We start from the raw sequence: 24798 nt of genomic DNA, 5'->3' as shown, positions 1-24798 counted from the left end.
AAATGATGGTAAGTGAAGTCCACACCCAGAATTCGTACTGTTCCCCTACCTGAACCTGCTTGTGAAACCTTGTGAATCAAGCTGAGGGAGGTATTGTGTGTCGTTAATTTGCCTGTTCTTACACTCTTCGTGTCTTCATCCTTGCATATTTCTTTGCCGGAATTTATTGCCACCTCTGATCCCTCTCGTCGTTCTTGTCGTTTGTGCTGTCAGGTGGTCGCCCACAATGCAACAGGCATTACCGCTGAAATCTGCTTTTCAGTTCCCGAACTGTGCTGTTTGTTTAGCCGCTTGTGTGCAACGCCGACCGAGGTGCTGATCTGATGCGACTGCGTTTCTGTGTCTGTTCACTTCCCTAGTTTTGTTTGTCTGACTGTCTTATTTAATTTGGTTTGCTACATTTGTTCTTTGTTTCACTCCTGGAAAGCTGCTCTGAGTGGATCGGGATGTGCTGACCCAGAGGGACCAGTCCAATATGTGAGCTTGTTCACCCAATACGTGCAGCTACGAGGTCAATGGCTGACGTCCCCTGATTCTTAGTGCGGTATGCAGTCAGACTGTGCCTCCGACTTACAAGCTTATTAAAATTCTGGAATCTGAGTCTCATACGTCCGATCACACATACACTTCTTGTGCACGCATTCACACTCACGCACACCCGCCCATGTACCACTCCCCCCCCCGTACCTCGCACCCGTGCCATGTTTGTTACGCTTGGACCTCACACTGTTATTTTACTCTCCCAGACTATGGGCTTTGATACCAAAGCCATCCTGATTAGTTTGGCTCAGAAATATTGAAACATCAACATTTATGATCTTTGAACTTCGAAACTTCATAGCTCACCGGCCCCCCTCTTCAGTTAAGCCGTACTTGACTGACTGTCACTCTTGATGCGCAAATTCTAGTGGGGGGGCTTTTTTAATTTAATTTATTGTGCATTTAATTTTTTTCTCCCCCTGTATTCGTTAGTTTCAAGTCTCATCTAAATGTGATTGCTTTTCTCCCATGGTGCAAAACAATGGAATGTGCATGCTTGTTTGTGTGTGTGTGTTCGTGTGTGGCTACATATTGTGAATTCTCTTCTCTCCATACTCCCCTGATCCTCTGGTGTGCAGTCCTCCCCCAGCACTGGTGAACTCCCCTCCAGCCTAATCAGCATTTTCCATTATCCTGTTCTTTAATAGAAGCCCTCTGATTGATTGCGATTGGTTAGTTGCAAGGAGTCCAGCTGTGCAACCACAGGACAGCGTCTGATGGCTTCCGGTGGCCTCTACGATCACCCATTCTCTGCATTTCTGCGGGCGTGGCTTAAAGCAACTTGCGAACCACGTGCAGTCAGCTTGTTTTACAGAATTCCAGAAAACTCATTCTGTTGCTTAATTGCAGATATGAGAATGCAGCTTTTGTACATTTTTTCTAAGGACGAGTCGGTGAATTATGACATGTGAAGAGAGCAGAATATAGTAGCTAGTACTCTGGCATGTACTCGAATTATCCAGAGATGGAATTTGAAGAGGAACTTTAGTTTGAGCCGTAAGCAAAGTCACAAGGCTTGTTCCAAAAGCTTGTGAACACACCATGAAGTTTAAACTGAGTGTTTTGTGGGACCCAAAGCCGGGGCCATCTGGGTGCTTCTCCTCAGAGTTGGCACAGCTCCTGCTTCCTCTTGCATTGTGTTGGAAATGGACGCTTAATTCCACAACTTCCTCTACAGGCTTTGGGGGGGAGGGGAATGGTTTGGTGCAGTGGTGTGATAAGCACAGGAGTGGGAGCACCAGGACTGCTGTGCAGGAAGCAATTGAGCTTAACCGGGAAGCCCTGGCAAAGACTGGGCGTCCTACTGGGTCGCTCACCACCTACTGCAGGCCAGTCTTCGAAACGGGGAGGGGGGTTTACCAGTAAAACTGTTCTCTCTATGCCTGTTGGGATGACGGCCAGAAAGGGTTGTGTGTCCTGGGGGCAGGGGGGGGGCTGCGCCCCATCTTTCAGCAGCTTATCCTTGGGGAGGGGGATCTGGACCAGCCTGCGGTTACCCAGTGGCTGAACACAGCCCTGTTGCGCGGTGTCGCTTTTCTTTGGATGACGGCTGATACTCTCTGCCGGTGTGAAACTGAGCAGCACCAGGTTGTCTGTGGCCTCTCAGAACAGAGGCTCCGTCTGTCAGACCCCCCCCTTTGAAATGCATGCTCCCAGAATCCCCCCCACCCCCGTCTCAGATCGCACCGATAGCTCTACATCTTAAAAGCTCCTGTAGGAATTATCCAAAGATTGGTCCTCTCTGATCTGATATTTAAGAAAAGAACTCTGTGCAAGTGTTTGTTTTGAAGGGGGTTATTGATGATATGATTGTATGGAAGATAAAAAATACACCAGGCCAATATCTTCACATAGAAGACATCCAGATGACTGCACTGTTACTGACAGGGTATTAAGAGGTGTCCCTTTGCTGATCGGAACGGCACTTATTTGCCAAGCACACTATATGGTGAAGTGCTCCGCTCCCAGCAATCGTCTGAATGATTCCAGCTGGGTTTCCTCCCTAAAGTTTCTTTCTGGTATTTATGGAATCTACATTGGAACAAACATCGTGCTTCCTGACTGGGTCCCTGGGGGTGAGGTGGGCGGAGCAGGGATTGGAGCTTGCTGGTGGACCAGTTGGGGCCATGTAAGACAGGAATGCTATTTGTAAAAAAACACATCACGTACCCCAGACTGGGCGCGCTCACACACCATTCACACCTACAGGCAATTTGGTAAACTCCAGTTACCCTCAGCATGTTTTCAGATCGTGGGGGGAACTAGAGTATTCGGAGGAAACCCCACAATGACATGGGGAGAACATGCAAACTCCACACACGGCACCCTAGCAGAGACTTGAACTCAGGCCCCAGGGATGTGAGGCAACAGTGCTAGCCACTGCACCGCCCTGCCGTCCCATTGCATGCCCTCTGTGGTGAAAGGCTTGTCAGATGGACAGATCTTCACTTAAACGGTCCTTTGCATTAATCAGAATTAGAATCAGGTTTATTGGCCAAGTGTGTGTGGCACACACAAGAAAGTTGTTTCCAGCTGTCGGTGTGTCTCTGGTACATTACATTAATTTGGTGGATCGCTCATGGCAAGGACGGCTTTGGATAGTGTACCAGTGTTTGGCTGCATTCAGCCATTGTTGCCTCATGCTGCGGTGTCAGATGTAAGTGCTGGGGAAATTGTAATTTGGTTGCTTTATGGCTTTGGTTGTGCCTAATTAGGGAGCTGTGTTCCTGTGCTGCTGTAGCCGTGTGCTGCTGGCCTGTCATCTGCTTTGATTCCCTTTTCAACCTTTGATCTTTCGTGTCATCTGTGAGCTTATGCCAACTTCCTCTCTGAGGTTTTTGCATTCAGTGATTAGGCCAGTGATTAAAAATGGAACAAGATGACTGGCTGCAGTAGACAAGAGGCAAACACCTCAGGCATCTCCAGCTTTGTGGAACGGTGATACTTCCTCTCAGGATGGAACTTTCATCAATGTCGTGAGAACATGTTTTTGCTCCCTGTCCAGCTGTAACCCTGCCGCTTCCTCCCAGACCACCACTCGTATCCCTTTCCCCTGAGTTTTTCATCCTAGTTTTCTCACTCTTCTCCTCACCCCGTGGGGTTGGTCTTCCTCTGGAGCTTTTTCACCCAGTTACCCTCTTTACTCACTGACCCAGTCCCAGTGTCCACTCTATGGGTTCAATGACTTTGAGGCATATTCCTGCTAAGTCCTTGAGGGTTTAGGGTTGTCCAACTGTCAAATCGTCAAGTGCATGAGGGCTCTCTCTTGCAGATATTTTGAGCCCTTCATGCACATTTTCCCTAGGTCTACATTTCTGCAGATTTTGCCTGAGGGAATTACCCACAGTTCTTAGCATTGTGACGTGAAATATTAAGATAGTAAGGAACATGTTTTGGTGTTGTCAAGGTAACATTCCAGTGTGCTGTCTCTTGTACCGATTTGAACCCTCGCAGCCTCTCACACTCAAACATTTACCAGGTGATGTTAATGAAGTCTGTGTGGATTCAGGGATTAGGCCTATGTGGTGGGGGGGGCATTGAGTGACATACAGTAGAGGAAGGGGTTGTAATTTGTGTGCTCTCTGGGTTTTCAACCCACGGCTCTTGTGTTTTTCGCATAGCGTTCTGCTGGTTGAACTACTGCAGCTATATCCCCTCTTATGCCTCAATCTTCAATCCTTCCTCATCGCCTGACCCTGCTTCTCATGTCGCGAGGGTGCTTCTCTGGGTAGTAAATCATATCCGCCACATTGGGAGACCCCCCCCCCCCTCCTCTGTCCCATCTCATCACGTCCCTGTGAGGTCAGTCTGCCAGTCAGTGAATTTTGTGTTGAAGGATCAGGCGGGAGTAAGCATGTTTCCACGATGTTAGCCATTTATAAATCAAAGCGAAGTGTCCTCCCTCACATGCATACATACCTCTGAGTGATATTGGCCGATAAGTACAGGCTTTCCATTCAGCCCTGTTTCTCGTAGACGAGTTCATCAGAAAAACACACGAGATTTATAACCCGAGTATATGTGCAGCCTGGTTTTCCTCCAATTAATCCAAGGAAATACATCATCACCAGGTCCTGAAACAATTCTGTGTTGCCTTCAGCAGTGCAATGGAAGCCAGGCCATTGACTGCAGAGCCCCGGAATGCCGGCGGCTCTTCTGGAATTTACGGAATTGCAAAGTGTTTAATTTTTACACTTACACTTGAGTGTTGTGTGTAGACCATCCACTGCCAAAACTGGTATCAAGTTGTTCCTTCCTTAAGTAGATCATTGGCTTGTACATATGTGCTCCTTTATGGAAGCCGGGCTATTGCTCTGTTCCTGGTGCCACTCTTTTAATACTAGGGGAGAATGACTCTTTGTAACTCAAGTAAATAATTGGGTTTTTATGGGTATCGGATGTTTCTTAGAATCGGGTTAATCTTTTTCCTGCAGTTTGCTGAGATTGTGGTTTTCATCAAGGGCTGGTGTGGCCAGAGTGGCCGTTAGGAGCAGCTAATGTTCCCGGTGTCTCACGTCTGCAGCCTTCTGTAGTTCCACATACCTCTTTCTTTGCTGGCAGACATTTTGTTTTCCCTGTCTTTGAGAGGTTTGTGCATCCTGTTGTAGATAAACAGTTCTCAGATGAGGAGTAAGAACATGGCAACTCTCTCTTTTGCTGTGATTTTTACATTGGGCTGAGGCCGGTGAGCTTGCTGAAGGGGGCCAGCATCCTGGATAGGAGGCCATATTGAGCTCCAAGAGGTTTAGAGCGTGATTGTGAGTAACAAGGAAGTCACAGCAACTAGGTTTTGGCCAATGGCCGTAGAAGGGAAGACTGGAGTTGCGCTGTCCTTACAGATGCTGGTGTACGGATTGCTTTCCATTTGCCTTCCAACAGCCGCACCCTGTAGGTAAACCAGCTTCGCTTTATCAGCGGAATGTATGTGTGACCTTTTGAAAGCACCCAGCCTGTCATGCCCATGGCGACAGACTGCCTTTGGGAGGTATCAGTGCCTTTGGATTTTAGGTCTTGCTGCAATAGTGGGTGATGAACAACAATGCTTTTTATTGCTACGTGATGATAGAGTTCTTGTGCGTTGCTGCCTTGCACAACCGCCACGTGACACCGCACGCTTGCACATGCCTGCTTGCCATTTATTTCAGAACCTTCTTCCACCCCTGTGCTAGCGGCAGGAAACGTTCACTGTGGAATCCCTGCCCAACCCTGTCTGTAACAGACCATTAAATCTGTTCATCGATCTTTATGCAATACAGGATCTCCACGTGCCTGGAGCATATTTCAGGAAGTAAAGGGTATGAGACATGAGATGCCAGTCTGAGGTGCCATTAAATGTCAGATCTGGGAGCCCCAGACATCTCTTCACAGGGAAGGTGAAGACCTTGATTGAATCTAAGATAATGTTAGCATTATGGTATAAAATCCTGTGTCTTTCACCTAATGAACCGAGCCCCCTGCTATTACACGAAGGTGCTTTTCCACCCCCATCTATGATGATCCAGAGAGATTTTCATTCAGCGGGGCACTGGATCGCTGGTGCTTGCAATGGTGGCTGAAGCCGTGGCCCAACTGTGTCGCTCATTTTTGTTAGGTTGTGAAGTATTCGTCACCAATGTTATGTGGTGAATTGTGCTAAATGCTGTCTTACTGTTAGGCAGTAACTGCTTGATCCACAGTAAGCTCTCTAACATCGGGGGTGTTGGGGACCTGTTATGCGATTTGAAGAGATTCATAAGGGACTTTCCTGCAGTGTTTTAAAGAGGATTCAAAACTACATTGCAACAAAGCATTAATAAATGCTTAAATGGCTATTATCAACTGTCTTTGTTATTGAAGCTATATATGAAAACTTGCATTAAGTTAAGACGTATGAGGGTTTGGTAAACATTTTTGGGGCTTTAGTAGTAGTTAGAGGAAACCGTTGAGTAGCTTGTGGCCTTTCATACACAAACTATTTTCCTCTTTCTTTTTTACATAAAAATGCAGAAAGTTGGTTAGAGCGTAAGACGAGTCCCTCTTTCCCGTTGTGGTGAGGAGTGAGGGCTCAGTGAAGATGGATCACTCCAGGAATATGAGCTTGGTAGCCACTGTCCACCACTCGCCCATTATCATTGGCAGGAGTCTGCACCATTAGCCAATGGCTCACCCTGTCTGACAGCTCTTGGCCAATTAACAAGTGCCTTGGAGGCAGAGTGGAGAGACGCTTCCCAGTCTGTTTCGTGTATATGCACCTTCGCTGCCTCCCTGCTCCCATGAGGAGCTTTGCCTCTGGCTGATGGGTCATGTCAAAGGATAGGTGGAATGTGTTTAATTCCTCATTGAGTCTATGCCGCAGTGACGTTGCAGTTTTCTGTGGATCCTTGAAAAGTGAATGCTATCTCTGCCCTAGCCTGTAATGATTGGAAGTCACGTCTGTTTTAGCATTTACAGATATTCTTTTATAAGCTTTACAGCACGGATCATTTGTCATAATCCCCAGCAGGCGACGGACCCTACGCAATGGGCGCAGTCACTCATATCAAAGCTGTTAATTATTGAGAGGAGTTAAGGAGCAGCAGGAAGATAACGGCATGGTTGTAGTGCAGCAGCTGTTGGATCCCTTGCTTTGCTCATGTGCGCCGCTCGTTTTCTTGGTAGGCAGCGAGAAACATTCTGTGCCCACTGAAGGCTTAGGCACACTCCACCCATGGCTGCTTTCATTAGCTAAAGTGTAATGCAATTATGTATGGTATGGAAAATGGGGTTTTATTGAATTGAGAATCTATGTATTTTGATGCCCCTAGTGTTCAAATGATAGTACTGCCCAAAAGACTCACTATGGTCATATTAATCTACATTGTCCGGAGATTTCCTTCCATTACTCTGTGAAATTATTCATTGGGGTCCAATTTTTCACCCGGCGGTCTGGCATGAGTGACTGGGGGTGTCGAGCATGAGTTACTGGGGGCAGTGGGCACATGCTGTAACTAAGTCCCCTTATGTAAGCGGGATGGGAAAACCTTTCCCCCGCATCCTCACTCCAGTTGTTGACACGCAGGGCTGCGGAAGCAGCTGACGTCCTTTCTGTTCTCGAGCAGTGGCGCCCCCCAGTGCGAGCTTCCGGCAGCTCTCCGCTGCGGGTTGCACTTCTGTACTCTGGCTCTCGGCCTTGGTTGCTCACAGGCAAAAAGCAACCATGGCGGGCAGCCTGGCTGCCTCCGGAGGAGGCTGCAGAACTTGGCGCTCAAATAAATAAGGTCTCCTTGTGTTTATTTGGTAACAGGCACTCGGAGGCTGTCTCCTCTAGGGGATCAGGCCCCGGCACCATGCCGTCTTTTGCTCTCCGAACGGATGTGGCGGGAGGAACGAAGGCAGATGAGGGCGGTCAAGTGCCGCAGACACTTGCACAAACATTGAGCGAATTCTGTTCGTTTTTCTGCTGTGTCTGTTCTTTTTCGCTGTTCTGAGAATCATCTCTGTCAGTCGCGCCTCTATTACAGAGAATGCGGTACCTGATTACCCATTCCTAAAAACCACAAGTCTGTGAACTGGTAATTGGTTTTTAGTGGGGTTTGCGCGGTGTTTGGGGAGGAAGCTCGGCCGATCTGGCGATGCGCCGTGTGGAACGTTCCCTACGGTTCTCGCCTCTGTTAGGCAACAAACGGGACATAACCGGTCATGGATAGTGAATTCTGGAGCAAAGCCTTTGCCATTGTATGACTGTGCTGCTTTTTATTTAAATTTTTTAATTTTTGCCCCTGCCAGTTCCTTGTGTCAAGTGAAGACAGGTTTGAGTAGGCCTTTTGGTGAGCACTCTACTCTGTGTTCCCTGACGATTTGTGTATTTCAGGTCTGATTTCCATTATATGCGGGATGCCTTTACATGTGCATGTGGTTTGTGTGTGTGTTTGTGTGTGTGTGTGTGTGTGTGTGTGTGTGTGTGTGTGTGTGTGTGTATGTGTGTGTGTGTGTGTGTGTGTGTGTGTGTGTGTGTGTATAGAAATGTGGTGCCTCACAACATTCTGATCCAGCCCTTTTTGGGGGAGTCGAGTTAGCATTTTGCGGCTATGATACGTGGCACCATACCCTCCCTGGATGGGCGATGCCATGTGTAAATGTACTCTAGCCGCCCAGGGGGTGGCCCATTTGGCAGGGCTTGTCCCTAGTGTGCCCATACAGATAATCACCCTCCCACCCCAGCCAGGTCGTCACACCCAGAAACGTGCTGGTATCGCTGCTGCCCCCCGGGCTCGTTGGGAAATGGCCGCTTTCTCGACTCCGTTTGTGTGTTTCTGATGACCTCACTGGGCCGGCCTGTTCTCGCATGCCCGAGAATCTGTCAGGCAGACAGCATTCGGCATTTTCCCCCCCAAGGCAGCATGGGATACGGTTACACGCAGACGGGCTCAGATCTGCACCTTCGTCTGCATCTTTAGTGTATGAGCTGAGAGTGTAAAACACGATCAGTCTTTATTGGTGTAAATGGCAGCTACTGGGATGAGCCACTATCTTCTGTAGCCTTAACATTTGGCAATTAACATGTTATTAGCTGTTGGCCTATAAGAATATATTAAAGTTTTCTGATTTTATATCGACATCAATTACTTTAATGTCATTAGCACAGGTGAGGCAGGTTCACTGGCCACTGGGTTCTTTTGTTCAGCGATCAGAGAAATGGGGTGTTGAGTTATGGTAGGTTGGATTATTTTGTGCTGTCAATCATCTTCTCTTAACAACTCTGCTGGTTCCCATTGGGTTAAAGCAGGCACATTAGCCCTGCCCAACATATATCAAATCTGGAGGACCCACCCTCCTCCGTGGTTGGACACCCTGTCCCTATTTGTTCCACCAGCTTGCCCGTCCATATCCATGTACCTCTTTAGATATGCTCTCCCGTCTGCCCAGTTGCCCCCAAGCTGACATGCTATTTGCCTGCACTTTGTCTCCTTAGCCACAGGTATTTAACCCAGGCCACGGCGGGACACTGGCAGAGCGGGTTATTCTGCACAGTGGTCTGGAGAGCCTGCCCTTTTTTATTAAGGTCGGCTGAAGATCTATGTGCATGCGGTCAGTCCAGCGCTGAATATGAAGTCCACACACAGACTCCCAGAATAATTTTGCATTCCAGAGACACACAGCGTTGGCTTCTCATCTTTGGGTTTTCTGTACTGTGTGTGTTTGTGTGTCGTGTGCAGTAAGCTGCCTGGGACGGGGTCCAAGCCTATAGGATACAGATGGATATGCGCTTTTTTGGCTTGATAGTCAGCCTCAGCACTCTACTAAATTAACTGTGAAGGTGGTTAATGTGGAAGTAAAAATAAAATACAGAGTTTATGTGGGGGAAAAAATTCATGAACCCGACCCTGAAAATAGGGTGGAGGGTAGTTCAGCTGGTGGTACCATTTGGCTAGTTACCTTAAGCTTTCATCCAGAGACACTTTTTACTGGTTTATACAGTTGAAATCAGGTTTATTCTGTAGCTGGGCTCGTCGCTGCCTGCGTGCCAAACGGCGTCATTCACTCTCCTCTTACTCAGATGCCTTTGATTGAGCAGTGCTTGTTTCAGCCTGTCAGTTTTGTAAACATCAGCGCTGCATCACGCGCTGGCTCATGTGGTACGTGGCTGGTGGGGGAGGCGGTGGCCCCGTTGCATCAAGAATCCCGGGCTCAGTCGATGGAGTCCGTCAGCCGGAGATCGAAGTGGATCTCACCGAGGGAGTGGCTGTCAGTGAGGATTGAGGTCTGTTGCTTATGTCTGCGGATGGCAGACAGTAACTCAGCTGTTGGCGGTTTTACAGCCTTGTGTCACTTGACTGATTTATTGCTTATCTTCGATCCACTGCCTGGGGTGAAAGGTCATTCTGAGCCTCGCCCCACCCCACCTTCTCATCACCTGACTAAAAGCTAGCCTTTGTCCCATGTGCATTACGGCGGCTGCCGGAGGGCCCGCCACCGATTCTCATCACATGCCACGCCACCACGTCTGTTCACCCGGCGCCGGTTGCTGACCCATCACTCAAGTGTCACAGAACGTGAGAGCACACGGCCGCAGTGAACATGGGGGTGGTGGGAGTGGCCTCCCCTCAGCGTGTGAACGTCCCTAGATGTCAGTCTGTAGCTGAGTGGCAGTGCTGATAATTGATAAGGCAGCCCTCCCCCTAGTTTTTCAGTTCCTCTCTCGGTTTCCCTGCCTCCCTCTGCTGGCCAGGTGTGGTTTCTGCGTGCTCCTGACCAACTCCTCAGACCCCGACATTTCTGTTTCCACCCATGAGCATCTGCACTTTCTCTTCTCTCTGTCTGCTCATCCCCCTGCCCTCCTCTCCTCTCTGTCTGCTCATCCCTCTGCTGCCCTGTGACAGCCAGCTGAACACTCGCCCTCCATTTGGGTGAGTGGCTGGACCTCGGACCTCGGCGTTCCTCCTCTGAACCCCTCTGATGCCGTCGTTCTGCATCAGCACCAAGCAGTGACACAGGCACTCTGATGTAATTCTCGTCAGAGCTAAAAATAGGCCGCTTCCCCCCAGGCCTGCATAAGGGGGGTGGGGATGCTGTGTTTATACGTGTTTCCGCAGCGCCGTCCTTGCCGACAGTTTCACTGATCGAGCCTGACGGCTCCTGCAGAGTCCTGGCACCGACCTGGGAATCGGTGACGTCAGAGGCAGGGTGAAAGCGTTCCTCTTTGATGAGGGCTGGGGGGCGGATCGTGTGGCATGGGGAGATCAGGAGCTGCCCCCTCCTGTGTCTTGTCTGTTCTTTTACCAGCTGCCTGATGCAGGCGGGACTCCTAGTCCTTAGTCTGTATAAACCCCCCCTTTCCAGTGCCCCGTCCTGCCTGAATCTCCTGCAGATTCCTTTGATTGTGATGTTTGTGGGCTCGGCATGGCGGTCAGTAGCAGTTAGTGGGCGCCGTTAGCCTGCAGTCAGCAGGCAGTGCTAGCAGCAGATCAGCAGTGCGTAGCGTGTGAGGATGGGGTCAGGGGCGGGCGGGCAGGCAGGCTGGCACCATCGCCCTGCCAGGCGCACAGAGCCGCATTGTGTCACGGGCGCGTCTGGGATCAGGCTTAATCCCCTTACCCGATGCAACTTAGGCCGCATGACGTGTGCGTACGTGCTCGTTCCTGCTGGGGTGCCTTCCTGCCAAGGCTCCTCCTGCTGATAAAATTCCCAGAGGTCCTGAGGGAAACCGTGGCTGAAAGAGGGTACAGCCGGTAACCCCGCACCCCCCCAGGCGGCCCTTCCCTGGATCATGAGGCCCGTGTGTCGGCCTCGCCGGCACCACACCCACTCAGAGATATCAGTCCGTGTGAGGCACAGTGGTATTGCGGCCTGCTCCGACAGACCTGGCCAGACATGCCTGCTCCTGCATCATCTGTACCAACTTTTCTGTTCTGTTCTGTTTGCGTCCTGCTCCTGCTGTCCAATGCTGGGAATTCTGGGAAATCAGTCTCTATACAAGCACTTCTCTTGTATGCTGGACACTGAGTTTAAGCAATAACATTATTCTGACCGTTTAGCATCCAGAATTACTAGCAGGCACAGCAGTGCCTGGTTACTGCTGACTTGAAATATAAGCTGCATATAATAAAATCTATCCAGCAGACTGTAATGAAATAACAACCCTGCTGGGGAACAGGGTGCCCCTAAGGATGAGCCTTAAGGAAGAAGTCTGTTATCACACTCTGTTTAGCGGCTGTTTGTTAACTGATCACGCAGATAATGTCGCGTTTCAGGTTTTTTAAGTATTCAAGTGGGCTGGGGGTACAGTTACAAAACCGTCTGCAGGACTGCACACGTCCCAGTGACATGGCTCGGGGGCCGATGGTCCCTGATGCCCAGGCCTGTTTCAGTTAAATAACCACTTGCATGGGTGTGTGAATTTGTAAGCTGTGCAATAGCAGTACATGAAACCTCAAGGTCACTGTGTGATGTCTGTTAAACCCCTTTTTAATGCAGCTTAATTATAGGATGCTTTAAAAAACAATGCAGAAATGCTGGCCTTTAGGTCAATGAGAGACCACACTTTTTGACTTATTGTCTGGTACTGTGCTATATTATGTAAACACTGAACAATGAGGTATTTCAAGGCTTTGAGCACCCCCATGTGGTGCATTTAAGCAAGTAAATGCATCAGTGAATGTCTGAATGACTTGGGAAAGAATGCACAATGCCCTCTTGTGGTGTATGAGGGGTATTGCGACAGACCAGGTTTGTTTTTGGTAAGGTTTGTTTTGAGAAATGAAGGATGGAGCAAAAGGGAGTTCTTGCCTCAGAATGGGATTTTTGAAGCTGTAAACTGTGCTATTTCCTGGAACTCCATTAATTAAGCTTTGTGTGGTTTTGGGGGAGGATGGCGTTTTTGACCCGTGGCTATGCTGAGTCACTGTGTTCAAGTCACTCTTCTGTCTGCCCTGCTGGTTTACCGCATAGGTGTTGCGAAACACCCGCACGCCCTGTCTTCTGCCTGTCACGGCGGCCTGGACAAACTGCTGCGGAAGCCAGGAGCTCCCAAAGGGTAGGCCCACTTCATAAATGGACATTTCAGATCTAAAAAGTAAAAATCCAGACCAAGATTTTGTGTCAAGTAACCAGCTAAGTACTTGTGATTGTGACATTTTATACTCAACTAGTCGGTTGAAACGAAATCTTGGTCTGGATTCTTGCTTTCTGGATCTCAGATATCCAACTCTGACCAGCTTATTGGATACTACAGTGAGCAGGTCTGATGAGGACGCAGCTGTCTGAGGGTGGGGGAGTGCAAAGTTTAAGCTTTGAGCTCCATGTAAAAGTTCTCTGCTTGCAGTTCAGTGTTACTTGGTAGGTATAAGCCCAGGGCCCGGCTGTCAATCTCTGTGGGTTTAGCTTGATATCCACTCAGGCCTTTTCTCATTTTTACTCTGTCTCATTTGCGTAGATCATTAGAGCCTGAAATGGTTATTAATCCGTTCCCCGGGCTCTAAAAGGTTAGATTTTTGCTTCTGGACAAAGGCTGTGATCTCGGCAGCTCGTTATCGGTCGTAGTTTTGAACATGTTTAGTGTCCTGCGCCCCTGCACCTTTGCCTTTTGTTCCAGAGTCGCGTCTTGCTGCAGAGATGGGCGATGCCTTGCTGCACACTTCCTCCGTGTGATGAGGAACTCGGCCAGAGTGCAGGGGAAGCTCGCCGTCGTTGTCATTTCCTCCCTCACCTCTCTGCCTTGTCTCTCAGCTTCTCTCTCCTCTCTCTTGGCTATTCGGGTTCGGGGTGCATGGTAACTGCGGTGCCGGTTGTACCATCAGACTCTCGCACACACGCACGCGTGCACGTGCGGGCAGGAATGCCGGCCAGCGTACGTCTACTGTCGCATCGGCATGCCGGCTGAAGGAAGGGGGCAACTGCAGACACGGAGCTCCGAATTCCCGGAGGTGGCAGCGGTGCCTGCGCTGGTGTATAAGACCTATTTATAACCCCCCATCCCCCTGCAGCTGCCCTCAACCCCCTCGGTGCAGCGTCAGGAATAACAACAGCCCGACTGCCTATCACCTTCCCTGACCCTCTTCAGACCGGACCCCGTATTGGTGTGTGTGATGTGAGCTCTCTCTCGCTCTCTCTCTCTCTCGCTCGCTCTCTCACTTACTCTCTCTCGCTCTCCCTCTCCGTCTGTCTCTTCTTCTTTCCTCTCATTTGCCGCTGGCCCCTACCCCGACCTGACCCCAGAACTCCTTTGCTTGCTGCGGTAAGGGCACATAGCCGGAGTCGTGATCCCGGGACGGGACGGCGACGTGAGGTGAGGGAGCTCTACACCCCCATCCTTTGCCACTGACGCTGGAATACTGGAGCAGAGAACAGGCAGGCGCCCGTGTAGGTCTAGCCTGCCACACGCTGCCCCGGCCGGGGCCAGGGAGGCTTCCTCGCCGCATGCCCGCTCTGCCTGCCTCTATTTTTAGGGCTGACGCTGGGGAAGGTGTGGGGGAGGTGCTGAGTCGAGCCCAGCTGCCATTTTGCTCAGTCAGTTTGTAGCTGGAGAGGAAAGTGTTAAGTTGGGGGGTATGAACCCGCTGTTTAATTTTCCGCAGTAGGTTGTCATTTCTGTAACTTTCGTGTGTGGTGGTGGGGCTGGGGTGTAGTTTTGCGGGGATGTTGGGGGGCAGTCAAGTACGATGTTTCGGGTTGAGTTTTGTCCGCGCGCCCCCGATAGCGGAAAGCTGCAAAACTTTTGCCGCCCGTGTGTGTTTTGGAAAAGGCTCGGGTCTGTTTCCACCAGAAGCGGAAGTGAAAGCGCAGCGTTTTGGCATCTGCAGGTTTGAAAGTCGCAGGTCGCACCAGAGACGGGAACGTGGCTGTTTGAATGTGACTACGGGCTGCCACTGTGATCACTGATTAGTGTTACTGGGGTGAGCGTTTCTTACACTGCGGTTTGCCTGTGCATCAGTGTCGACCCGAGGGAGGTGGTAGTCAGCTTTGTGCGTGCTTGGAGTCTTTTTTTTTTTTTTTTTTTTTTTTATATATATATTCCTGGACGGCCTGAATCGTGCTCGGGCGGGTCTGCTGTTGAAATGAGGTGAGACTCCAGCGGACACTGTGACTAACGTTTTCCGGCCTTAAATGGCCCTGCCGCCTGTTTTCCAGCCGTAGTGTTTCCTGCCGTTCAACGCCATTTAATATGATCATGGCGATGGGGTGTGTGTATGCCCAAGCTTGGCCGGCTGCCGTTAGCTCGCCTGCAGTCACTGGATCTGCATCCCCCGGTCTCTCGCGTCTTTCTAGAGACTGATAAATGCTCTCGAGATACGGGTGCAGAGTCACATGACGGGGGAGAGGGAGGGAGGAATAGGGACTTTATTTGGGGAAGGGAGTTTCAACAAGAAGGACAGTGGGGAATGAAAATGAAAGATTCAGGTGAGAGAACAGAAGAAGAATGAGGGAGCTTCAGCGGGGACTTCAGGGTGTGTTGGTGCAAAGTCTGACATGATATAAGGAGGTAGTGGATGCTTGTCACCCAAGCCTGGGCTGTGTACCCAGCTGCATAATCATGGTAACCTCTGTGTGGTGAAACCGAACAAACCGGGCGTGTTGTAATGCCATCTTAATGGATAGCGGTTAGGTATTCATAATTGTTTATCAAGTCGAGTCATTTTAGTGCTGTCACAGTCCTATATTGGGGCTTTATGAGGGCTGGCAGCCTTCCTCTCCAGCGTCACACTTTCGGCAGCTGGGCGCTCGCCTCCTGTAATGTCATCATGTCCTCGGGGTGGGGTGGGGGGGGGGGGGGACAACATAGCTTCAGCTTCAGCAATCCCTGTCTGGACATGTGGCGGAGGTTCATTAGACTTGTGTGCAGACGTCTAACGAGTATCTGCACACCGCTATGTGTGCAGACAAAGAGGGAACAGCTCTGTTTTTTCAGACCTGTGCCCCCCCAGGAGTCTGCTTCCCATCCACCCTGTTATCAGGGCGACATGGCGGGGGACAGCTAAATCGGTCTGGCGGCGATACTGGCTGTCAGTCCCCAGCTGCATGTCCAGACGGACTTTGGCTTTCACTGGCTTCCTCTCATTCCTATGATGCTCTTGCAGGGTGTATTTTCCATGCCAGTGGCTGTCACCTGGTCACTGTCACTTGTAAGAGTGGACCAGTGTCCTTATGTCCTAACCTTGCTGTGACCCCCCCCCCCCCCCCACTCTTCACTTCTCTTTGTACCTCAGACTTGTCCATTTCACCCCTCCTGTGGCGTTGTGTGGTCCTACTGCCCTGCCCATTTAGGCCCTCGAGCCAGAAGCTCCCCGCCACCTCATCCGTCCATCGGTTCGTGATCAGCTGTGTGTCCTCCTCCCTGCCCCTCCGCCTTCTCTCCCATCTCCTTCCCAGCCCATGACAGGAGACCCGGCATCATGGCGTTCTCATCACGCTTCTCCTTCTGGGAGCAAAAGGGAAGTGTTGTTCAATGTGTGTCCGCGTGTGTCCGCGTGTGGGCATGCTTAACGCTCCCCGTGTCCTGTTCACAGTGCAGCTTTGGAGTACTGACTGTCCCCCTCCCCATGCCGCATAATCCCTAGCTGTGTATCTCCCCCAGTGACCAATTGGTCCTGGGAAGGCCCACTTGGGAACGTGGAGAGCATACGGAAATGTTGATGCAAAGCAGCTGTCTTATGTCACCCGTGTCTCTCTCAGTAACGGCTTGATGTGTAATAATAGACTTTTCACAAGGACTTATGTAACACATGTATCATTTTTGAAGCTTGATGTTTGTGTATGGGTGGTCATACATGAGTGTGAATGTGACAACTCCTACAGTTATTTTTTGGGGGGGGGGGCGGTGGTATTACCCTGATTCTGACAACACCTGATGCTGCTTGGTGCTCTCCAGAAATATGGTTCTCCCCTGCTTCCCGTCCCCAGATTGATTCAACCTCTAGCTTGCAGATGGGAGTGTGCATGAATCCCCCCCCCCTCCCCCGCCCCTCCCAGAATGTTACTGCGTGCTAATCTCCTGTCCACTGGTACCCGGGTTTAACCCGAGACCCTCTCCACTTTGACCCCCGTAGGTCAAAGACGAGACCAAGCCTGGCCTCAAGAATTCCAAAGAGAATGTAAGTGTCCAATAGTCAGTGCCTGGCGCCCAGCGTGTAGTTGGGTTTAGGGTACTTTTGGTCACGATGTTTGAATGTCTCTGAGACTTCAGCTGGGTCAAACCGCACGGACGTGAGTTTCCAGTTGGAGTTAGGACTGGTACCGAGGCTGACGTCTTGCCAAACGGAGTAGAATGACAGGAATGAATAGGAGCCTTGCGATTATTTCCCTGCCAGGGGACCGCGGTGTCATGGATAGTTACGCATAATTGCACAACAAAAGCCTGGAACGCTGCTGTGTGGCATCTCTGTAATAGCTGCCTAATTGCCTTTGAAAATGATTACAGGTTTCGGAAGTCTTGTTTGTTTAACAGGTGCGGCTGTTGGTATGTGTGTTGGGAAGGAGGGGGTGGGGTTGATTCCTGGCTCTGAATTAGCACAACCTGGCATGCCGAAGGAAAATTCATTTGAGAGGCTAACTGTGTAGGAGATTCTGTTTATTGTAGTGGACCCAATCCCCACCCCAACAGTGTTTCCTGGAAATGGAAACTCACCCAGTTTTTGTTTTGATTTATCATCACTCGCTTTCATTTCAAAGAGGAGTAGGTATCGGCTTTAAGCATGGCCTAATTTCAAGCTGGGATCATCGGAAAGCAGAATGGCAAGAAGGTCTGTTACAGAAGGAAACTGCTCTAAAGCTGAAGAAGTTGGGTTTTGTTGAACTGGGCTTGGGAATGGCAAGTATGCTCAGCCTTGGGGGATTGGGCTAGGTGGATTGAACGAAACTAGCATGTCCAGCAGTAGTGGCCCAGATCCAGTATCCAATTAGAAGCCTGAGGTTGGGTAGGATCATGGCACACTGCCAATCACAGCCTTGTTTAATACAACAGGGGAGGAGACCCCGTGCCTCATTAATCTCATCAGTGTGGACAGTGTAATTTCTTGAGACTGGTCCCCAGGCTATGGCCAGAAGTTGAGTCCATGTGACTGGGGGCGATAAGCAGGATAGCTCTTCGTGTCTGATTGATAGATTGATGGAGCTTTCTGTTCAAGCAAGCTAAGTTTTCTGCCGGATGGAAATTCTCCTCATTGTGCAGAAATTGCCATGCGAGTTTAGTCAGCAGAACCTGCTTAGAACCACAGTTAGCATCTTTGATTTGCATTAGCCGATGTCTTCCAGTGCAGAGGTTATTCGTATGCCAGCCCAGAAAGGCAGAGGCAGCCACGATGTAGGAATGTGGTCTTTAAACAAAACGTCGGGACTGCCGGGACTCTTATTCTCATTCACGCACTCGCTCTCCATTCACAATTCCCCCTTCCTTGTGTTCCGTACCTGCGCTCCAAGGTGACAGCAGCGGTAATGAGGTCTTTTTAACACACGTGGCCCAGTGGATAACGGTACAGTAGCATAGATTGGGTTAGACGTGTCTGAGAGCTGGGGCACGTTGAGTGGTGCTGAGCTGCATGGGGAGATGATGCGTGAGTCTGGGTCTCATGGGAGAGTCTGTCATAAAGGCAAAGCCAGAACTCTGTCTCTTTCCAATTGTTTCATGGGGAATGTCGCTGTTGCCTAATGTCAGCTCTGTTCACCCCCACACGACTTGCTGCCCTAGCAGTCTAACAGCGACAGCAGCATGAGCAGCCGGTCCCAGTCTGTACCCAGCCTGAATCCTGCTCGGGCGCTGCTGCGCGCCAAGAGCCCCGAGCCCCAGCAGGAGCAGAGGAAGAGCCCCGAGCTTCCCCGAGGCCGGCCATCCTTCCGGAGCACCGAGTCACCTGGTGCACCCGGGCGCTTTAAGAGTCCGGAGCCTCCCATTCTCAATGGAGACAGTGGGAGCAAAGGCCCTGAGGAGCAGAGTGTGGGTCCCAGGAAGGTGATCCGGAGGATGGTACAGAAGGCGCAGCCCAGCGAAGAGGACGAATCTGCTACCAAGCCTGCTACAGTGACCCCGAAGCCAGGGGCAGTGCCTAAGGTGATAGCAAAGCCATTTTTTAACTTCAAGCATGACACAATCAAAAAGGAGGAGAAAGATGACATCACAGCTGGTCTCACTAATCTGATGGGCCGTGGCCGGAGCAGGGACCCCCGGCCACGTTCACGAATTATGCATGTGGAAGAGAAGCTGGACGACCAGAAGCAACCAGAGGGAAAAGTCGAGGAAAGTTCAGCCTCACTTCTTGCTCAGAAGGATGAATCGCAGTTATCCTCCCCCACTGAAGCTTTACCTCCATCCCAAACCTCTCCCAACACCCCTCCTGTTGGTTTCATACCTGCTCCAAAATCCTCACAGGTGCTCTCCTCTCCAGCTGGATTAAACCCAAAACCGTCGCCTCCCAATCCACCTGCCAAAGCAAACACATTTTCTCCTCCTGTCGGATTCATTCCTCCACCCAAAACGAACCCCCTCACGCCCCCTGGTGGATTTGTTCCTCCACCCAAAGTGAACACCCTTCCCTCTCCTGCTGGATTTGTCCCGGCAGCCAAAGCAAGCCCCCTTTCACCTCCACCTGGATTCATACCTGCTCTCAAACCCTCATCTCTGAGGAAACCTGAGGTACGGTGTGTTTTCCATGTGTGATACACACGCATGGTTTAGCAGGTGTGAAATCCTGAGCCACTCACAGTGATGCATGCAGTTGACACGTCCCCAGTAAGTGTGACATCACAGGTCTAACATTTGCACCTGCATGCTGGTTCTTGAAGTTTCTTCCTATACTTTTGCCATGACGTGTGCCCAGTTCAACATAAATCACTGCTAAAAGTGACTGGTAATTCCAAGACAGGCTTTTGTTCTGATCCTTCTGTTGTTTGATTGTTCAGAGCTAGTTCTTGACTGACATGTACTGCTGGCTCTGAAATCTCCTCCCCGTTGACCAAACTCCCTAGTGTTTACACACTTTGCACCTCTTTGAATTGCGCTAGTATTTGGTGTTGAGATCCATGTGGCTTTCTTGTCATCAGGAAGCTCATGAATGTACTAGAGTTCAACGGGGGGTGGGAGTCGCAGCAGCGAGACACTTAAAAGATGTTTCATAGCCTTCACTAATGTGCTGCTTCACATGGAATATTTGAAAGTAACTATTTTGCAGCTGTAGGACGTATGTGGGCATTCGTGCAGAGGCATGTGTTTGCGTTTGGGGTTCTGATGGCTTTCAATAGCTGGATTAACTGTCCTTTATTGAAGCTTGCTGAATGACCATGGAAAAAACATTGGCTGGCTGAATCACATATGGGCATCGCTGGTGTGATTTTGCATTGACTGTGGAAATGTTACTAAGAACATGGTTTTGTCTGACCTGGGCTTTGTGTGTGTGTTTGTGGGGTTGTTCGAAGGTGAAGGCAATACCTTGCCTAGCCTCTGGCCCAGACAGGACCTCTTCTTCTGGGAGCAAACTGCCGCAGGTCTCACCTGCCTTGACCCAACAGGTTTTGTGTGTATGTGCAGTTGCTGGTGCCTGAGCTGCACTATAACTTTGACTCGCAAATGAAGGGGAGCATTATTGTCTGGCCGTTGCGAGATTGAGCCGTTCCGCTTTGCAGCGTGATGATCGGAGCCATTCCCGATCGCACGCCACCTACCGCCTGCTGGCACAGTTTTGGAGCATGCCGTTCATCCATATTGGTGACCTGACCTTTAGGTGGTGCAGCTGACCCCCACTGAAGAAGCTCAAAGACGACTGGAGAGGATCTTCAATGTGCCTGTAATTCTCTAATCTTACCTTCTCCCTCCATTTCGTCTTCCTTCCTCATCTTTACACCCTTGCTGCCGTGCCCTGCTAACACTTGTCCTGAAGACGTTAGGCACCCACCTGTCACACGAGCCTGTAGACTTCTTAAGGCGACCCTACCGCGATCACTTGACACCAACAAGGGTCGTTAAATTTTTGTGTCTGGCATACTGAGTCAAATGCTTGAGGTTGATGTTCATTTCAGAGCCTTCTGTGACCTAGTTTTATTTTAATTCTTTCCAGGGACCTACGCATAAATACATCATTAGATACATTATAACAAGCATCTTTCCACTGCTGCCACTGGCAATGCATTTGTTGGCAACCAAAAGGTCTCTGCGAATAACCATGGGCTTATTTATTGGTGCAAAATTATTTAACGCACATTATTATTTGGCCAGTAAGCCGTCTTCTCAGTTAGCCGGGCATGGATGTAGAGATTCTTGAGAATTGGACTTGGCTGTCCTTGTTTGTCCAGCAGTCCTAGGGCCTGTGTGGGTCGCCATGGGGACTGCAGGCTACTGTGCCGCCTAACAGTGGATGGATGTTAATGCTTGCCTGTTTTTTTTATAACTCCTGCCTTTTTCTCTCTCATGGGCTTTTCTTGCAGTGCTTTCTTTGGGGCCTCCTTTAATGTTTTCATCATTGTTTTCTGTCTTTCCTGTTGTTGTTTTTTTTTAAATATAACCGCGAGAGAGTTGTGCTTCACGATTTGCCTGTGGAGCTAAAACGACCTTCAGCAGTCACAAATGCGGTTTTCCCATGCCTGTCCGCCTTTCGCAGCAGAGGTCTCATCGAACAAGTGTTGCATCTTGTCCCAATTTGACCTGGCATTGCTTCCACAATAGCGACTGGAGCGTATCTCCCATTAGGCTTTGCGTGTCCTGACATTTCGCCATTCACCCGCCACGTCCCGTTTCTTGACACTTCCGTCACGCTCTCTTTTTCTTTTTCTCTCTCATCTCTCCCTCTCTTCTCTGCCCATTGCTTTTCTGCTGCTGCTGTTGCTGTGGCTGCTGTGTGGCTAGGTGGAGCCAGTGGTCAATGGGCCCTCCCCCACCCAGGTACCGTACCTGCCTCAGGATGCCCCACCCCAGCCCGGCCAGCCACTCGCCACCCCCTGCCACGGCCTTAGCGCCGTATGCTCGCGTGTGTCATGTTGGAGTGTAAGACTGTTTTCTTTAACTAACTCCTCCCTTTGCATCGTCTCTGTCTTCCTCTCTTTCTCGCTGACATGCTTGTACCTCCACCACTTATCTTTCCCTCTCTGAATCCAACACCTGTCATAATCTGTGATTGTATGATGTGTTTTCATGGAAAGCTCCCCAATTAACTGGCTCAAGAATGAATGTGTGTGGCAGTCATTTTTATCGTTCACTGGTCAGACCCTGCTTGTGTGGTGTTGTGGTCCCTCCCACCCCATGTGTCGATGCATTATAATCTGAGTAGTCAGTGACTTGTATGATTTTTGCTGTTCAACTAATATTGACTGCACAAGGAGGCTAGGAGATTGGGGCGTAGGGGGGGCACAGAGGAGCTGTCCTCTGTCCTGTATACAGTAAGTCTGAACACAAACCTACGTCAATATGTACAAACTGCATGGCACAGCCCTCCCTGTGGGATTGGAGGTGTGCACCACTGCACGTATTGTGGGCCAAAGGTGATTTGCGAACACCAAGTAGTATGTTCCTGGTTCTAAGTATTTAATCATTTTATACTTCCTATGGCTGACTTGACATGCCCACTATGCTGACCTCACTTCATGTTTGTATATTCTCTCCCCTGTCCCCTGAACACGAGTCAGTGCTAAGGTATCTGCCAGTCATGGATATGTTGCTTAGCATCACGTATAATCAAGAAATCCTTAAACCTAGCCCTTGGAATGTTCGGTGTTTTGCTTAAAGTAGATCTCCAAAACCCAGTTAAATCAGCCATTTGCCAATGAATTACTAGTTCCTGTGAATTTTCTGTACAGCCATTAGATTCTGATTTACATGGTGGAATATAAGAATGTTTGCAAGCAGCGCTTGTGGTTGAATTTTATATTAACCCTGCTGTGTTAGTAACACCTTACAATCAAACGGGAATTAACATAAACTTGTTCTTTCCACACAAGTTGACCTCGGTGCCTTACTTTTATTCCAGGAATTTGAGATTGTCCCCGTATCTCCACGCAAATGCACTTTACAAAAGATGCCATGGCGTAGCATAGTGGCTTTTTCCTAATTTTGTTACGCCAGCTAGTGGCGTTGATATATAGTTCTGGGCCCTCTTCTTAATGCATGGTTATCAATGTGTTTGTATTATTTATTCCACGCCCCTTAGCTTCTCCTTATCGCTCTGGGTTAAATATTGACTCTTACATTCCTCCCCCCACCTCCTGCCGTCTTTCAGGGACAGGTGGATGAGGACCCCGTGGCCGTCCTTCAGGCGGCCCACGCTCTGGCCGCCCAACCCAAGGTCTGGCCTCGGTTCTGCCTGCGTTTGTTTTCCATTGACCGCCCCACCCACCCCTTTGCTGTGCTTTGTCACATGCAGTGTTTTATTTTTGTGTGTGGAGTGCCCCCAGCCCCACCCCAAATATCTCCACCCTAAAACAAACTGTGTGCATGTAGAATGCTAAAAACCACCCACCCCGGAATAAAACGGAAACTCGTTCACAGGGAAAACGGGATGCTTCTTCCACAATCTTTCATTCAGCCTTTTGTATTCCTTTGAGAAGCCCAAATTAGCATGTGCTAGATGCTTGGTGAAGGGGCAGCTGTTACAGTGGTATCATGAGAGCGGTCCAAGCACTCCCGTTTTCCGAAGTCCCGGAGTGGTGCTTTGGTTCTCATTCACTTCCTGTGTCCTTGCACTCTCATATCCCCCCCCCCTCCCCCACATATCCCACAATGGAAATGCATTTTTCCATTTCCGTAAAGAGGTTTGCTTAACTGCTTCCTGTTTTAACTCTCCGCCTGAGCCATAACGCGTTTGCCTAAAACGATGTCGGAAAGGTGAAACTTGATAAAAGTATTTAAAGTTGTATAGCATTGACATCGTCGGTTGGCCTGTTTTGCAGTGTGGTGGTCATTTGATCTGTGCTGGTGTGACTGGGGACTTTTATAGCCCCCCCCCAGTAATGCAGCAGACCTTGTCTAACCCCCTGTTCTTGTGGAGCCTCGTCACAGGCAGTTTGTATGGATGTGGGTGGGGTCTCACGGGGTCCCGCCCCCCTAGCACCTCCCCCACACTGCACAAGGCTGTTGTAGTGTATCCGATTACCTGCCTCAGAGTGCGGCCTTCGTTGATCCGTAACGTGTGCTACTTGCATAACGCAGAGGGAGGAAATGATGAGATAGTTCTTCGGCTATTTGGTATAATGACTTCCTGCCTTGCTTTTCTGCTTCGGGTCATTTGGGGATGCTGACTCGTGGCTTAAATTAAACTGACATTTTCATAGGCCATTAGGTAACAAGTGGTTCACTTTCAGATTTGAATATTTCAGCCGTTTTTTTTTTTTTTTTTACTTTATTTACATAGTGCTGCAGTGTTAAAAAACAGAGCCTTTTGCAAGAGTCTGTCAGCTATGTCTCCTAGCACACGGTGCCTCTGTCATCCTAGAGTGGCAGGCAGCAACACTGTGCAGTTGGTTTTCTTCTTAATTATTAGTTTTCCTTCTCGCCTGTTCCAGAGACCGATGGAGGGGCTGTAGCTCTGTGCTTTTCAGGATTGCTCCTTTATTCTGTGTTGCCTGTCGGTTTTCTTTCCCTCTATTATGCCGATGGGCGACTCTCAGTGGGATCAGAGTGTTCCCCATCCGTCTGAGCGCTCGGCAAACGGGGTGCGATTGAAATTGCGCTCTCTGGGCTTCGTTTCCTTTGCGGAAGGTCTGCCACACCTCTGCCCCCACCCACCCCCCCCAACAGTCACCAGCAGTTTTTTTACTGCAATGCAGGGTGTGGTGAAATTAAGGCCAGACCGCGGAGGTCTTGTAGCAAATGGTGGACATGGCGTTTGATGG

The 24798-nt window shown here is 49.8% G+C and overlaps 2 protein-coding genes across 2 annotated transcripts in view; both read left to right on the top strand.

Annotated features, from left to right (window-relative positions):
• Positions 1 to 24798, top strand: part of LOC125724987 (unconventional myosin-XVIIIa-like) — a 75596-nt gene that overhangs the window by 10825 nt on the left and 39973 nt on the right.
• LOC125725024 (histone-lysine N-methyltransferase 2D-like) lies at positions 12930 to 21813 on the top strand. The gene is made up of 5 exons (XM_049001563.1): positions 12930 to 14083; positions 16200 to 16425; positions 17041 to 17084; positions 18677 to 19618; positions 20703 to 21813. The coding sequence occupies exons 2-5, from the start codon at positions 16386 to 16388 to the stop codon at positions 20775 to 20777; spliced, it is 1101 nt and encodes a 366-aa protein (XP_048857520.1). The 5' UTR covers positions 12930 to 14083; positions 16200 to 16385; the 3' UTR covers positions 20778 to 21813.

The sequence above is a fragment of the Brienomyrus brachyistius genome, unplaced genomic scaffold, assembly GCF_023856365.1.
Source record: "Brienomyrus brachyistius isolate T26 unplaced genomic scaffold, BBRACH_0.4 scaffold59, whole genome shotgun sequence".
NCBI lineage: Eukaryota > Metazoa > Chordata > Actinopteri > Osteoglossiformes > Mormyridae > Brienomyrus > Brienomyrus brachyistius.
Note: the sequence above shows the minus strand (reverse complement) of the source record. Positions and strands in the feature narration are given on the sequence as shown.